The sequence below is a fragment of the Eulemur rufifrons genome, chromosome 10 (assembly GCF_041146395.1).
Source record: "Eulemur rufifrons isolate Redbay chromosome 10, OSU_ERuf_1, whole genome shotgun sequence".
NCBI classification, from domain to species: Eukaryota; Metazoa; Chordata; class Mammalia; order Primates; family Lemuridae; genus Eulemur; species Eulemur rufifrons.
Genome location: NC_090992.1, coordinates 35792103 through 35809298, shown reverse-complemented (window position 1 = coordinate 35809298; position 17196 = coordinate 35792103). Strand labels below are relative to the sequence as shown.

General features: G+C 48.2%; 1 protein-coding gene across 2 annotated transcripts; it reads right to left on the bottom strand.

The window, feature by feature from the left end:
- Positions 1 to 749: 749 nt before the first annotated feature.
- On the bottom strand, positions 750 to 6791 carry MSX2 (msh homeobox 2). 2 transcript variants are annotated; one of them, XM_069484437.1, is made up of 2 exons: positions 6312 to 6791; positions 750 to 2458 (listed from the first exon to the last, which is right to left on the bottom strand). In XM_069484437.1, the coding sequence occupies exons 1-2, from the start codon at positions 6717 to 6719 to the stop codon at positions 2450 to 2452; spliced, it is 417 nt and encodes a 138-aa protein (XP_069340538.1). In that variant the 5' UTR covers positions 6720 to 6791; the 3' UTR covers positions 750 to 2449. The 2 variants fall into 2 exon arrangements, with proteins under 2 accessions (XP_069340538.1, XP_069340537.1); XM_069484436.1 differs by having other exon boundaries at positions 6341 to 6791.
- Positions 6792 to 17196: the final 10405 nt, after the last annotated feature.

Sequence of the window (17196 nt, the reverse complement as noted above, 5' to 3'; positions counted from 1 at the left end):
TCATCAGGAGCCACTTCGGATTTACTTGTGCAACAGAAATCCGAGTTTAAGATCCTTCTCAGTCTCCCCACCCATCGCCATTTTATTTTAATGGTGATGCCTCCAAACCCAAGCCTGGCCGCGTCTGTATCCAGTTTCCACCGAGATAGGGAGGCCGAACTTCCCTCTTCAAACGTAAAAGTGTTTGGCTGGGGTGGGGGATCCATCTCCCCGGAAGGATATAGGAATGGTAAACGGAATGCGATTTGACACGCTCCAGAAAGGGCAACAGGCGTCCACACTCACCCCACCCGGACCCAGTGAAGCCGGCTAGTTACTATCTACACTTGCAGAGCGATCTGGCTTCCCTTTCCCTCAGCTTTAAGTTTGTTTTGGTAGCTGGGAGATTTCAAGTTCAAGATCTTCCCTTGATCATCTACAAACTAAGATTCTGGCCAGTCCCTCTGCCTCACTGCTTCTTTTAAGCTCATCTTTCAATATAGTTTTTCTGAAAAACTAACAGCAGTTCCACCTCTTTTCCGTGAGTAACACAAGCTGCCACAGCGAACATTGATTGCAAAGTATTTCAGTATTTTTTCCAATTGACTTCCTGCTACCACCAACATCCTCCTCCCCAACATGGCTTGAATCTGGCCACAACTCTTGATTTACATTTAAATAATAATAAAATAATAAAAAATACCAGACCCTACCCCCATCTGATGGCATTTTTGAGCTAGGCCCAGTTAAGAGAGCACCTCTTAAAATAATTGTGAGTTTGAACAAACTTTTCTGCAATAAAACAAACATTTAATTTAATTCAGAATAAGAGATAAGAAATAACTCTTCAATAAAATATATAAAATGGTACAAGGCACCCTTTCAAAGGGATAAAAGTGTACTGAAGGGAGGGGAAAGATGGACAGGAAGTGAAATACCAGGGAGCTAAATGGGCTGTTTGACAACACCATTTTTAGCAAGTCAAAACAAGGTTTTACCCTCTGCCCCCAACATGTTAAAAAGTATATAAATTTTTCTAATAAGTTTAGCACATACAACAGGTACACACACAGAGAAAGCATTTTTTTCTGGATCTATTAATTGTTCAAGAATATTTAGCATATAGGTAATGGTTACAAGATACTCTTTTTTAAGCAGGAAATTACCACACACACCCCCAAATCACCTTTGCCGTGTGTGAGGATGGACATACCTAGTATTTCACAGAAACCATCAATTCCTCCTAACAGGCTTTAACTTTTTACCCTCCTATTATCTGAAATGAAGTTAACAGCCTTGAGAAGAATTAGGAAGCGTTCCCATTTTCAACCTCGCCCCAGGCATTCTCAGGATTCTTCTCATCTGCATTACTGATTTTACCCCCGCCCCCAAAAGGTAAAACTTTAACAATGTGGGGGGAGGGATGAATAAGGCCAAATATGGTAGTATCTAATGAGGTTTCTTTAATGCAAGTAAAATGCAAAAATTTGATGTGTCCCCTTCATTTTGAAGAATTCCACCATTTCTAATACTTTCTATGTGCATCATGTCTAATTCTAAGGGTTTTTCCATAAGCAAAAGTCAATCATCCTATCAAAATCACCAAAGTTTAGCAAATTTTGCAAATAATTTATCTCCCCCTATAAGAAAATACAATAAATGGACTCAAGCAGTCTTTTAAGAAGGTGATATATAGGAAAAAGTATATATAGGTATATAAATTTTGCCTTTCAAAATAATTTGAATTTTTATGTCTGCAGTATAAAAATGTATTATATTTTATTATATATATTTATATGTAAAAACCATCACAGCCAATCTTTGTGAAAGGAGAAAGGGGCATCTGGATGATTACGCCAAGAAAACAGGGCTTGGTGCCTCCGCCTAAAGCACAAATTTCAACTATGTCGTGTGGCCCTGTCGGCCTAGCCGCTTAGGGTGGTGCATGCAAGGTCTGAAGAGCAGAAGTACTGGGCTGGTACTGCCTTCTTGGAGAGGGGGAGGGAACCCTTTGAAACAAACATCCACCACGGAGTCTATTGATCTGGTCTTCCTTAGGATAGGTGGTACATGCCATATCCAACTGGCGTGGCATAGAGTCCGACCGGCGGGATGGGAAGCACAGGTCTATGGAAGGGGTAGGACGCTCCGTATATGGACGCTGCTTGCAGGGGCGAGCTGATGGGGAAAGGGAGACTGAAGCCGGAGGGTAGCATAGGTTTTGCAGCCATTTTCAGCTTTTCCAGTTCTGCCTCCTGCAGTCTTTTCGCCTTGGCCCTTCGGTTCTGGAACCAGATTTTGACCTGGGTCTCTGTGAGGTTCAGAGAGCTGGAGAACTCCGCACGCTCTGCAATGGAGAGGTACTGTTTCTGGCGGAACTTGCGCTCCAGAGCAAGGAGCTGGGACGTGGTAAAGGGTGTACGCGGCTTCCGATTGGTCTTGTGTTTCCTCAGGGTGCAGGTGGTAGGGCTCATGTGTCCTAGGGAACAGAGAGGGGAGCAGATTAGCAGGTTTGTCCCCACAGGCCTTTCCTCTCAACTGAAATCAGGCAGCTTTTAAAAAAAAAAGGGGGGGGGGGATGTTATACGTGTGTATACACACACGTGCATACACGTATCTTGTTTCATCTTTCAAAAAGATACCTCTGTCAAAACGATGTCTCTTTTGGGGGAGGTGGGAATGCAGAAGGACCATATTGAAATGGGTAAGTTGCTTTATTTTAAAAAATAAGTCTTTTCATGAAAAGTTGGGGAATCTAATGGTGTAACAGAACTTTCTATATGGAAAACAGCATTACAGATAATAGAAATAGAATATAAGTCATAAGTCAAGGGAGTCAGGTGTTCTCTGAGAAAAATAAAAATCCATCTTTCCTGAGAGCAATTTCTGGTGTCTCTAAAAATGGGAGGCTGAGTTCCTGATTATGCTCACCTTCCTTGGATGCTGAGATAATCACAAAAGAGAGGGAGAATGAAGAGGGTCTCAGCAACTGGAATAGCTGTTTCCCTTGGTTCCCTCTCTGAACCAGGAAAAACTGGATTGTGTAAGAATACTTATGAAGCACAATCATGCAGATAAGGTCTGTGGTAAATTAATAGCATCTTTGGACTTGGGGGCAGTCCCAGGCAGTAAACAACCACACAGCTGTCATTCCATCCAGTCTACAGATTATAAAACCCGAACATCGTTTTAAAGATCTGGATGTGGGATAAGTTTCTTGGCCCGGTGCTTCTGTAATATAAACTTTACTAAGATGAAGGGAAAAATTAGCTTGCCCATAAATGTAAATGTCATGGGAGATCATGCTGCCTCCGAATTGAGAGCACGTGATGACATCTTAGTCATCTCCTCTACCATTCTATGGTTTAAGGCAAATGTGTAAATGATTAGTTTGTCGACAAAATTTAGAAGTTGAGGGTAACAAGCAAAATAAAGGTATACCAACAGCATCCAGACTACACATTTAAAATGGATCCAATTATAGCAAATCATAGGACTGGGGCGTCCTTGTGATTCCACAGCATCAACTAACTCGTTTTCCTCCAGGGTGGGGGGAGGAGGCAGAGCTGAGGTGATAGAATGCTAAACAATTAATTTTCTGCACCTGGCTTTTACGAGCTATGCTAATTTTCCAAATGTAGCCACAGTATTAACTTCAATATACTCATGGGGAGAATGTTGCATTTCTTGTTTAGTTACTTTGGTGGCCCAAAAAAGAGTTTACACTTCATACTTGAGGGTGACACAGCACAAGTCCCAACCCGGCCTCTGTTTCCAGCGAGACATAGATTTGTCCTGGTGTCACATTATTAACCATCACTTTACTTACTGAAAAATAAAGAGGTAGCAGTTTCTGTCATCAAAGAAGAGAAATCTGGGAGAGAGATGGGTAAGAAATGACCATCAAAGTCTATGCTTTTGCATGTGTTAATCCTTAAGTAAGCCGGAGAGCTGGAGAACCTACTTCGTAATTTACAAATTAACTAACAACAGCGGCCAACAGAGACCCTTGAGAGACCTGCAAAATTCTCACCCTTTCTAAACCTGGCCTGGCTCTCAGGAGGACCCAGGTGTCTCAGCTCAGATACTAAGCCCCAGTGTATACACTTGCTCCTGGCTCTACTTGGGGGTTAGAAGGATCTCCGTGCCTGGGCAGGGAACTCCACCTGCTCCTTCGGGTTCCATTTGAATTATGAAATCCAGGCCCCAGGGATCGCACATGTGTATCAAAGCCATGAAGCCCGGAGGCTTCCTCCCAGGGAACCTCTCCCCAATTCCCGCCAACCCCCCACCCCATTTTAAACCAGCCAGAGGAAGGATGCCATTATACAAGGCAAAACAGCATTTATCCTACTTCCTCCGAATTACAAAACCAGGCCTAGGCGGGTGGTTGCCTCCGGCCCCCACGCTCCAAGCTTGGTGCTCCCTGGACCCACTGCTTCAACCACAGGGTCCCACTGCCACCTCCAGGCCCAAAGCACCAACAACCCTTTATGTTTTAAAATAAAATATTTTCTTGGAATTTCTGGTTCTTTTCCAGGAAAGATCACATCCAGGGCCCAAGGTTGCCTTACCAAGAGCAGGGAAGCTTGAGTGCAGGGCAGGGATGTTTATGAGGCTATTGGGGTACCGTCCTCCCAGAACTCCAGGCCTAAGGATGCAGGGATTTCTGACCTCTGGACATGACTCCATTAAGGCCTGTATTCTTGGTGCACCGCTGGGCACTGTCCCAGGCCTAGTAATCTATAGGCACTCAATATTTGTTAAACAAATTAAGTCTCTTAATGTTTCTGAGCCTCTTTTTCACAGTCAATGAAATGGGTAACGCCAATCCCAGCACATGGGTATGAGCACTAAATTTTAGAATTCTCAGAGCCAGGTCTGCCACCTAGAAGGTGATCATTAAATGTTCCCAAGCTTTCCCTCCCCCCTCCCTTTGGTCAAGCCCAAACTGCCAGTTCCTCAGTACTCTGCTGAAATGTTCTCATCTGTTAACAAGGGGCTGGCTGCTGCCCTACAGAGGCGATCAGATAAGATAATACGGTGAAAAGTGCTGTAAAGCACTGTGCAAACTTGATTTTAAATTCTCTTAGTCCTTAATCTCCTGGCCCTTTGAGTCTTTCAGAGTTTCTAACAGGGTGGAGAGAGACTGCCAAAGGGGGCAGCCACTGACCCTGGGTATATGGCCTTGTTTTGTTCACAAAATACTGTGCATCTCCAGTCCTGAAGGCTGAGTGATGGAAGTAGAGAAAGGGTCGGGGTAGAGAAATCGTAAAGGCCAAGAGAGAGAAGTAAAGGGAGCTATAGGCAATGACTTCTTCAAATCGTAAAAGGACCTGCGGCCCAAAAATGGATGTCTAAGGAGGAGGAGAAATCATCACAGCCTCACTTGTGGGGTGCAGGTGTGGACCTCGGTGTACCCTGGGGAAGGGAGCAAAGGTGGCCAGGGTACCGAATGGAGGAGCAGGCCTTGGACACCAGGTGCTCTGCGCCCAATTCGGTGGCTGTTAGTGACCTGGGACAAGCAAGTGCAGTCCTCAGCGTCCACGTCTGAAAAAGAGGGTAGTCACAGGTCCCGTGTCTCTGCCCACACTTGGGGATTCTAGCGAGGATCCGATCTGGTGAACTAATGAGCATCACTTTGTAAAATCCCTGCTGGAATTCTGTTAATTATTACTATAAGCCAAGCAGAGCCCGCGCGCATCTGGCCCCAGCCCGCTCTCAGCGAAGCTCAGAACCTCGCCAAAGAGGTGCTGGCTGCGGGGACGACGGGGAGACATTTCCTCCCCGCGTCAGTTTCTGCCACTATCACTTCGTGGGATTCGGCTTTGACACCCGCGGAACCCACGAAAGAAAATGATTTCTACTCGGTGTCTGCTTAAGTCCAGTTAACTCATCTTTAAAATGCTGGCGCACCTCGCAGGGTTAAGAGGTTTGAAAGGAGGTAAGGCACCGCCTCGCGTCTGGCACACATGCAAGTGCTCACTAAAGTGTATCCCCCTTATTCCCCGGGCAGGGACCCCGGTGGACCGAGAAACAAGCAGCCAATGGTCGGAGCGCAGGACCGAGGGCTGTAGGAACTGACACCGAGTGACCCCGTAAACACAGCCGGGGTTCGCTCCTGGGCTGAACACTCCTATTCCGGGGATCTCAGACAGACACACACAGCGCGGGTGTTACCCAACGCGAGTCCTGGATGCGGACGACGCGCTGAACTCCCGGGTATCGGGGGCTCAGGAATTGCCAGGCTTGCTTTCCGGGGCGTGCGGCGCGCGCAGAAAGACTCTCGGCACCCGCAGCCTGGACTACCCGCCCCCAGCTTCCTCCGGCACCCCTGATCCCGGCCTGGGCGCGCACTCACTTGGCGGCGGCGAGTATCTGCCGGGTTCCTGCATCCATGCCGCCCCATCTTCGGAATTTTCCGACTTGACTGAGGCCGTCTCGAAGGGCTTGGCCAGCGGCCCGGGGCTGTGCGCTTCCCGGGCGCCGTGTCCGGGCAGCAGCAGTGGCCGCAGGGTGGCCCCGGCCGAGGCGCTTTCGGCCGGCAGCGGGGACGCCTCCTTGGGCGGCTTCTTGTCCGACATGAGCGCCTCCACGCTGAAGGGCAGGCTGGAGACCTTGACGCGGCGCTCCTCGGCGCCCCCCTCGGCGCCCCCCGGGCCCGGGCCCGGCCCCGCCACCACCGCCGGGCCCTCCTCGTCCGACGAAAACAGGTCGTTGCCTTTGGACGGAGAAGCCATGACTTCTCTGCCCTGCGTAGCTCCCGGCGCCCGACTCCGCTGGCGACCCGGCAGCGGCGACTCCAACTTTTTGGGGGGGAGACGGGAGGGGCGCGCGGGGAGCCGAGCCTTTGCTCAAGGGGAAGTGGAGACGCGGCTCGGCCAATGCGCGCCGGGCCTGGCGCTGACGCCACAGTCGCTCGCCTCCCATTGGCTCTCCCAGAGGAGGCTGGGGCTTTTTTTTTTTCCTTCCCCCTGCTTGAAATAAATTAGGAGTTAATTACAGGAGCAGTCAGCAGAGTTGTTATTAGGCTATCCCTCAAGGGTTATAATCACAGCGAAACTGAAAAGCCCAAGACGTAATTAAGGTCGATTATTTAAAGAGGAAGTTCGCCGAGTCCCATTTCTTCTCTCTTTTGACCCCTCTTGAAAAGGTACCCCGCGCCCACCCCGCTACCCCACACCGCCAGATACGTTTTCAAATCTCCAACTGGCATCGCAGAAACATTTCTGAAGCGCCTGCTATACTCCACGACTGGGCTCACTTCACAGTTCCGGGAGTCAGCACTGAAAGCACGGGGAGCATCCCTGCTTAAAGGCAATAGTACATACTTGACACTTGGAAGACTGTCGCCACTAGCAAGCGCTTAACAGCCTTCGCTGTTATAACTCGTTCCCCCAGACAAAAGGGGCGGAGGGAGCCCCAGAGGTGGTCAGCAGCTGCTCTCTCCCAGACAGTTCCGAGTGGAGAATTTAAGTTGTGGCCATCTCTTCCACATTGAAAACAATGCCAGTGCACTTTTAGAAACTTGAAATGTGTGTTTTCTTGTCCCTTGAATCTCCTTTCTGGGCGAGATTCGGATGCAATCTTTTTCTCAAGACAGTGCAAATGTGTGTTCGTGAATTTGTTTGAGCCTGTGTTTGTCATGTGTGTTTGGATGCCATTGTTTGCCCAGGAGGGTGATGAGGCAGGATGAAAAGTCGCCGATAATATCTACTGACTCTCTTCACCTTGAAATCTCAGAAATACCGGGTTCCAAGATTGCATACCCCAGGCCAGTGTACCTTTGGGGGAAGCACATTTTTATTCATTGCACCTAGTTTTTTGAAAAAGCATAAATATCCCCACCTCACTCCAAATTATACCCTCGGTAATTACACCCCAAAGCCTCAGCGATGGCAGTCTCAGCCTAGGAAAGGGGAGAGTGAGCTTTGAGGCGCAGAGGCCTCGGATCTCTCCGCAGGTCCACGAGGCGCTGGGCCTAGAAGGATAACTTCAAACGATTCTTTCTGGGCGGCAGCTGCTTTTTCCTGTATCTGGACGATTATCCGGCGAGTGATGAGGTAAATAGGAAGTCGCCCAGCTCAGGACCTTGCCTACAGCAGATGCTTGCTAAACATTCCCTAGAGCGTTGGAAGGAAGGGACATTGTTTTTAATTATTTAAGTGACCAAGGCTTGGAGTCTACCCCCTCCCCAGTTCAAGAGTAATAGAAACTTGACCTCTAGACCTACAGATCCGTAAACTCTTCCCAGAGTACCTCTGATGTACTATGTTTCCTTCACCCCAATCATTTACCTGGAGTGAAACTGCGCTGGCAAGGAGTACCGGAAAAAGTATTATCTGAATCTTAGAGGATAAAAACAGTCTACAATGGCCAGTTAATTCAGTTTGACTAGAAGTGGTCCTGAAAAAGTAAAAGAGTAAATATGTCCTAAACACAGTCTTTTAAAACCCCCGAATCTCTCTCCCACAAGAAACACGTACTTTTTTTTTTTTTAACCAACTGGAAGCTCAGAGAAAGTTTAAAAAAAAAAAACTATGAAAGCTATCTGAAGATATATGCATTTTCCCCTTGAGTCATACCTGGTGATAGTTGGCTTGATATGCATCTCAAATACAGTACAGGTAAATCCAGATTAAGCTCTGTGCCTTCTAGATGTAAAAGGCAAGGTACAGGCTATATATTTTGGAAGCAACTCTGAAATTCGTTTAGCCCTCAGCTGCCAAAGTGTACAAAAAGGGTTCAACTTTCAGTTGGGCTAGACCCAGACAATGTTTTATAATTGTTCCTGAAAACTCATTGTTAATATTTGTCAGCTAAGGGGCACACAGGCTTATTCCTGGGAAATTCAAAACAAAAATCAGTGCCACTGGAGCGCCTTTATTTTTATGAATTTCTCTGGGAGAGGAAAAACCAAAGTTCCCCTCACTACTCTGGGATCCTGAAGTCCAGGGAAAGAAAATTATGAAGCTAGAAATAGGAAAATAATACAGATAAAAGGAAAAAAAATAACCGGTGTTCGAAAGCAGATTTTCAAGCTCTGGCCATAAATAGGAAAGATGCCCCAGGGAGGCAGTCGACTCCCCATGCCCTCTGCCAGCTCCCTCCCTAGCTCTCCAATGGGGTGGAGACAATTTGGGAAAGGGTCTTCCTTCTGCTGGGAAAAGGCTGGAACCTCAACACAACTCTCGCCCTTTTATAGAAAGCTCCATACCTGCATTTCCCCCAACCTGGCTGCGTTTTCAGAACGTTTATTCACCTTTTCCTGGCAGCATGACCTTAGGCACTCCACGTTGCCTCCTCTAGGCAGCTTTTTTTTTTCTTGGTTAATCTCTTGAATAAGAGATAATAATCCCGATCAGGGATGGCCATTGTGGTAATTAAATTCAATAGGCTATATAAAGTAACTAGAAGGCGTAGGGGCTCAGTTTCTAAAAAAAAAAAAAAAAAAAACTATCATTGTATGTCAAAAGCAAGAACAATTTATCGAATTCTTTCTCTCTGCCAGGTATCCAAAAATGAGGTGCATGGCCGCCTTCACGGAGCTCGCGGTAGACTCTTTGTAAAATTTCCAGAGCTGAGAATTTAGCCCGGCCTGAAAAATGTCCTGGTTCGGGTACCTCATCCCTTAGTGGAGTAAGAGGCATTCAGTAAGTGCTAGCTCCCTGGGATGTTTACGTAGCTGCAGTATTTGCTGGTAGAAAAGTGGGGTTCCAATGGGAACTCAGCCACCAGATGCTTTAGTGCCTGGACCTGTCCAGGATCTCTTTTAGCTGTTCCAACTCACCGCTGCGGGCGGAGACAATTTTCCCCATTTTACAGATGAAAAGCCCAAGGCTAGGAAGGGCTAACTAAATACGCTGCCCAAGGTCACACGGGCAGCAAGTGGAAGGCTGGGAATCACCCGCGCGGCCGAGGCCTCTGCGCGCGGATCCTGTCTTGCACCTTCCCGCGCTCCCCGGGCGTGTTCCGCGGACCGGTCCCCGTCGTGGGGCAGCCACGTACGTGCGCCGCGAGTGCGGGTGAGAAAGCATTCCTTGCAAACTGTGGAGCGTTGCGCGCACACCGCAGCGTCAGTAACCCCAGGACCGACCGCTGGATCCTGGCGGCCAGGGGGAGGCGGGGGAGGGGCGGCGAAGGGGGCTGTAGACGGGCCTGGGCTGCGGGCAGGCGCCAGGCGCGGGGAGATGAAAGGCGGGCTCCGGGGGAAGGGGCTGCGCCGGGTGACCGGCTCCAGCCGCGCCGGCCGCCCCGCCCCCGCTGCCCCGGGCTGAGGTGGCTGCCCGCGCCGGAGCCGCGTTAATTGCTCTCGGCCCCGGCTCTCAGCCTGCGCGGAGCCGGGACTACCTCGCTCCAGGAGGAATGACAATTCTCCCTAATGGGACAACCTCGCTCCCAAAGGAGTGACAATTCCTCCTAATGGGCGCTCGTTAGCGGCCTATTCTACCGAACCCCGGTATCAGAAGCGGCAGACACGCGGGCGCCAACATCCGCCAGGAATTCCAGAACACAGCCTACACCCCACCCCACGCCACCCCCGCCCCAAGACGTTCGCTGTGTGACCTCAGGCAAAAGGCTGCTCCTCTCTGAGCTCATTTTTTTTTTTTTTTTAACCTGTGCGGTGTCGAGCAGAATGGGGAAGGCCAGATCTCATATCCCCTGGCGTCCAGAGAGATCACTTTCCAAGTTACACAGCCAGGGAAATAGAGTAGACAGGTGTTCCGGGTCCCAGCCGAGGTTCTTTGGGGTCAATGCCTTGCTTGCGAAGTTCTGGACGCTCAAGCTACTTTCCTACAGCGTCCCAGCTACGCAGGTCGGGAGTCGGATCTGAGCCCGGGTCTGAGCGAGAGGGCTGGAGAGGAGGCAGCTTTGCCAAAGCGCCATGCAGGTTCCTGAAGCCCGAGCTTCGGATGGCACCCCATTTCACAGGTGCGGAAGTCGAGGCGCAGGGAGGCGAAGAGCTGGCCTGAGATCAGCTGCAGCTGAGCCTAATTGGACACTGTACCCCGGGAAGAAGCCCACCACGTGGACACGGGGGTCGGGGGAAGTGGTGACAGCAGCTGCCAGTCTCTGCAGGTCCCACAGGTTGCAGAGGGAATGGCAAGTTTTCGGAGACTTCCAGTTGTTCCTTGCCACAGGAGGTGTGGGTGCCACAGGGGAAGAGCTGTGGGTCCCTACCACCTATAGTTGTGCATGCAAATCAGGCCCCACTGCTTAGCATTTGCCACCATCACCCGGCTGGGGCCAGGTTTCCCCTTTCAGAAAATGGGCATACTAATGCCCGGCCCTCAGGATTGCTGGTGAGAAACCTTGCAAAAACAAGCAGCAGGCGCTGACGTGGAAGAGAGCTGTCTGAACCTCAGAGAGCCGTGCTGCCTTTAGCTCCTGCACACAGGAAAAGGGCTCCCTGGGTCATGGATTCCTGGATAGTTCAGCGGGAATCTCAAATCTCTCTTATTTGGCGGCCTCCAAGTTATTTCGAACCACTTATTTCCTGTGGAACTCTGGGTAAATCACTTCACCTTTCTGTCCCCATCTGTAATATGGGGGTGCCTAGGATTCGGTAAATGTTGGATGTTATTATCATTTCTTAAATCATTATTGATATTTGCGGCCTCCCTTTCCAACAGGTCTTTCTGGCAGCATGCACACCTGAGATCCAGTGATCCAATGTGGGATGATTTGAGGCATGAACTCCAGCTTTTTTGAGCTTTGGTTATTTTATTTTATTTTTCTCCTCTGTAAAATGGGAATAACGACCCACCTCTTGAGAAGGAAGCAGATTGGCAACTGTCTAGTGAGGGTCAGGGTTAAGGGAAGAAGAATCAATTTAGACAAACAGCAGGGAGTATCTCCTGTCTCCCTGCCCTGGGCACAGCTTGCTGGCACCTTCCCAATCCTGCCTACACTGGAGGAAAGTTCCCATGAGCAAGGGTCCAGGCCCTGATTTCTCTGCAGAGAAAGACCCAAAGGGCTCCCTGGAAGAGGCAGTTCCAGGAAGCGGGTGGCTGCAGCTCTAGGGAACCAGCTGGGTCATCCAGGACAGCACCTAGGGGATCTTGCCCTTCCATTCACAAAGCTCACCCGCCCTGCCCCACCCCCTTCAGTTAGCCCACCTGTAAAACCAGAATAACCGCCCACAGGGGCTGCACCACAAGGAGGTTTTAATCAGGATCCAATAACTGTGGCTCCATCCCTCTATTCCTCAAGCAGCCCTGTGATGCAGGGGCCTTATTCCTCCTGAAGGAAGAGAAAAGTAAGTTTCTCACAACTGGCAAATACCTAACAGAGATTCGAATCAGAGTTTGGCTGATTCTAAGATTTATGTATTTTGCCTTGGGCAGTAGTTGCTGTAAATGTGGGAGGGGATATGCATCTGGAATTGTTCACAGCAGCGAAGTAGCTATTTCCAGTCTGTCCCAACTTGACAGATGGACTATTGAGCCTGGAGATGGGCTAAGGACTGGCTCGGGCGCACAGGAGAAGGGCTCCCTGGATCATGGATTCCTGAACAGTGCAGCAGGAATCTCAAAGCTCTCTTATTTGGTGGCCTCCTAATTATTTCAGCTTCAAAACACAGCAGAAAGGGAAGAAGAGAAAAAGGAAGCTTAAGGAGTTACTTAATAGACATAATTACATTTTTTTAATTAAGAAAAATAGAATCTCTTCCAGTAGTTCCACCCGCTTCCCCAGTCGCCCCGTGGGGAGGGAGTGGGGTTTGCTTTACCTGAAGGATGAGGATGGTTAGAAGCAATTATTCTGAATGTTGCTAGTCTTTTGTGGGGAGGAGTTTGGGGTGTTGGAGCTGAGCCCCAGGCTTGTGTCAGCCTGGGGAGAGAGCAGCTGGTTACATGGGCAGGGAGACCCCCTCCCTTGTTAATCAGAAAACTATGCATCTTAGTTTTACTCATTGCAAACAGCTTTCACATCCAAAACCTCACTTGCTACTGGGACCCATGAATCCCCTCTCCTTCCTACTCCCTCTGTGCCTCCACCCCTTCCTGTCCATCACCCTGTTCCACCTCAGAGGTAATGGCAGCTCAGAGAGGCCACCACTTGCCAAAGGTCACAGAGAGAGTTGGGCAGGACAGTGTAGCAGTTCAACCAGCTGGGGAGATGCCCTGGGCCTTCCATCCTCCAGACCCTCTAGTGCAGAAACCATGCCTTTGTGGGCCTGGATACACAGAGAACTGATTTGGGGGCCCCTGGAATTGTCATGCATCCCTACAGCACTGGGTCCAGTGCCCAGAAGGGCCCCTGGCATGGTGAGGAGCTCAATAAATATTAGTTGAATAAATGAATAGATTCATATGGTGGCTGAGACTGTAGTAGTAACTCGCTGGAAGGTCGCCTTTCCAGAGACTTTGGAGTGAACCTTGAATTGTAAGGGCTGGTCTCACAGCTGGAGCTGATGCTGGATTCTTGGGAAGAAGGGGCAGAATTTTAAATTGTTCCCTGGGAAAACCTGAGAGAGCTCATTCCACCCCAGACACAGAAAGTCACTAGACTTTCAATTAATTATCACATTCCTCCTTAAAGAGTTACCCATTTCACAGATGGAGAAAGAGTTGGGAAGCTTGTGGCTGCATTTGACCCCAGGCAAATCTGACTCCAAACCCCAAACTGGTGTCTTTTCATCATCCTACAGATGGAATTTCTCTTGTCCCTGGTTTAAATCAGCCAGAGGAACTCAGCATCATGCTGCTGTGTTCACCCACTCACTTTAGAAATATCTTAATCTTGCTGCATTTCCAGATTTTCTATAAGAGGGTGTGGGGAGGATGAAAAAAAAGGACCATGAAAAAAAAGGACTCAAATGTATTTATGAAAATACAAAGTGATAGCTTGAGCTTCCCCCTAATAATAGCAGCTGATGCTTACTGAGTGCTGAGTATGTACACTGCGCTGTTCTAAGAACATAGTATGTACTAACTCATTTAATACTCACAACAACACTATTTGGTAGATGCTATTATTATTTTCATTATATTGAGTGATCTGATTTGCATACTTGAAATTAAGATATATATAACTTCTCTTTTTAATTATATATTTGCAAAGATATCATTTTCCCCTCATCATCCACTCACCCTCCAAGCCTAGAAAAGACTAGTCACCACCATTTAAATAGGCAAAAGAAATTAGAGCTATGGATAGAATCTTACACAAAGGGCATTGTAATATCTTCACAATTTTATGAGATCCACAAACTTTAAGTATAGTTAGGCCTTCCTCATAATGATAATACTTGTTAATAAGTTGGACACCTCGTGTATATTGTAGCTTGATAAAACTTGGACCGCTTTCCTTTGCCAGCTTTCCACAGCTCTTGGCTTTTTGAAAATGAATTTGCAAGTCTTTGTGGAGAGAGTGGGAGAGTGAAGGAAAAGGACCTAGACCCCAGCCAAGCAGCAAGGGTCTGAGCCCCACATGTCACTTGCCGGGTGACTCTGAACAGTCCTTCTCCTCTCTAGGTCCCTCATCCTCCTCGCTGGCAAAATGAGAGGGCTTAGTTGCATTTTGCTCTGTTCTGACTCTGCAGTTCTGTGATGAAGGAGGGAGGGAGGGAGTGAAAAATGCAGCTCCTTGTTCTGTCTCCCACTGCGCTGACTGAGGTTTCCAGGAAGGTGAGTTGGGCCGGGTAGGTTGGAATCCCAGTTTCATCTCATGCCAGCTGTGTGTCCTGGGGCGAGTCCTCCCACTTCTCTGAGCCAAGCTTCATTCTCCCCATCAGAAAATGAAGGCTACTAATCCCTATTTCAGGGGCTTAGGAATCATGGATATAAAATGCAAGGAGCACAGCTAGTCCCCCTCCTGTTTCGCCTTGCAGGTATTCCATGCAAGAAAGGAGGAAAGTTTTTGACTCAGCAGCTGGGAGCACTGGGAGGAAGCCTGGTGGCTCATTGTTAATGACACGATTGGAGCCAAGGCTGTCGGTGTGGACAATCACAGACGGGTTTATGGGAATTTTGGTTGCTAAAAATCCTCGGGGCCTTTGGGTAGCACAAGAAACCTTTGCCCAAGTGATGGCACAGCTCTTCGCAGAGAAATCATTTTGGAGAGTCCCTAGACCAGGCACGAAGTAACATCTAAGCACGTGAGCACGTGACAACAAAGCGAGATTCTGTTTTCAATGATCTGTTAATCCTTCCATTATACTCAAGAGACTCTTAGTATAACTTTAACACCTTGATAATGATCAGTCACCAACTTCCCTGTGGACAAAGCACCTGGCTTCAACCTTCCAGAGGCTACAGGCTCTAACTAGCAAACAACAGCACAGTGTTGCTTTTACTCTACTCGTTTGCAGAGTTAACCCATCTTAGGTTGGTACTGTGCCATAAATTTCACTTTACAAATATTTTTTTTCTTTTTGCTTTAAAACAAGAACTTATTTGAAGTTAAACATTAATTAAATAATAGTACTATTGATACTGGGATAAGAACAACAATCATAATGATTGTTCTTAGACAAGGGAACAATCATGTAGGTAGATGCCTGAAATTTGGGTTAACACTGATTTACAGGAGAGAACACTGCATTTCCAACAGCACAAAATCTGGCTGGAGTCCTGCCCCACCTCCCCCTAGCTGGGTGGCCTTGGGCAAGTTACTTCCCCTCTCTGAACCTTGGATTCCTTATCTGTAAAACTAGGGGGGTGGTGATCATTCTGACCTCCCAGGTTTGCAGGAAGAATTTACTACAGAGATAATAGAGGACCACATCATTATTATTGTTATGACAGAGATAATAGAGGACACAACATTTGCTGGGATGTATGGAATTGTTAGTATTATTAGTAAACAATGAGTAGAAGAATTTGGTCAAAACACCAGCTTATTTACCCTGGACCTGGTTATCTAGTAGCTGAGTAGTACTTGCAAAAGAATTCTTTTTTTTTTTTTTTTTTTTTAAGACAGGGTCTCACTCTGTTTCTCTGTCACTCAGGCTGGAAGTGCAATGGCACAATCACAGTTCGCTGCAACCTCCAACTCCGGGGCTCAAGCGATCCTCCTGCCTCAGCCTCCCAAGTAGCTAAGGCTACAGGCATGACCACGCCCATTAAAAAAATTTATAGAGATGGGATCTTGCTGTGTTGCTCAGGCTGGTCATGAACTCTTGGCATCAAGCGATCCTCCCGCCTCAGCCTCCCAAAGTGCGAGGATCACAGATGTGAGCCACTGTGTCTAGCAAGAATAAGGCTTTGAAAGCTGAGTTCTGTTTAAAAATGCCTGACCCTTTGTCTCACTGACTCATCTTCAGTGTCTGGATATGTAGACTGGCATTTCCCAAGAAGACAGTTTTATAATATCCTAGAACGTCTTTTCTCTGTAGGCAAAATTAAGGTACATGTAAACTGCAAACAAGGCAGAAAAATGCTTTCATTGTACTTTTCATAAATGGTTAAACACATTGCCTGGTGTGCCTTTTATTCCTGCCTTTCCTCCTGCCTGCCTATTCCCTCCTTTCCTTCCGCCTTCTTGCTTCTGTGTGCGAGGCTGGCGCTAACCCTGGAATGCGGAGACTACCCAGACAAGTTCTTGCCCTCAAGAATCTCCCGCTCCAGTGGGAAGACAGAGCCAGCAAGTAACCAGTTAGCCAACACCAATGTCACAAGGACGTCCCCAAAGCCAGTTTGATCTCACAGATCTCCTTTCACGCTCACAGTATTGGCCAGAAGACAGTTCATTAAACATTTTCATAAATTAACCAATAGTTAAAAATTAAGGGACTTCCCACAGAAATCTGGAATTCTGGCTTCTCTGCATCAGTCTGAAGGTGAGTGGCCCTAGGTGTGTTCTGTAGGGCAGGTCCCCTTTAGGTGGTATCTGAGTACTCCAGTTCCCACTGGCCAGGGACTGGAGGGGAAGCCCCCGCCTGCCGTGGGAGAGCAGAGGGGGAACTCCTGATGGTCCCTGGGGAAGACTGTTTGGAGGAGGTGGCATTTGAGTTGAGCTTTGAAGGATTTTGCCAGGTTGAGGAAAAGATGATTCCAGGCAAAGGGGGAAGCATGTGAAAAATCATAAGAACTGAAATGACTTGGTCTGTGCGTTTGAGTGCCAAGAGCATGGGAGGAGTGGGGCACACACAGGCCGGGGAGGAGGACGGCTGGAGTGGGGAGTGAGGACCTGGAGAGCCACAGCGAGATTGTAAACGGGGTTTTTCTTTTCTCTTCCCTTCCCTACCCTGCTCCTTTCTTTTCTTTTCTTCGT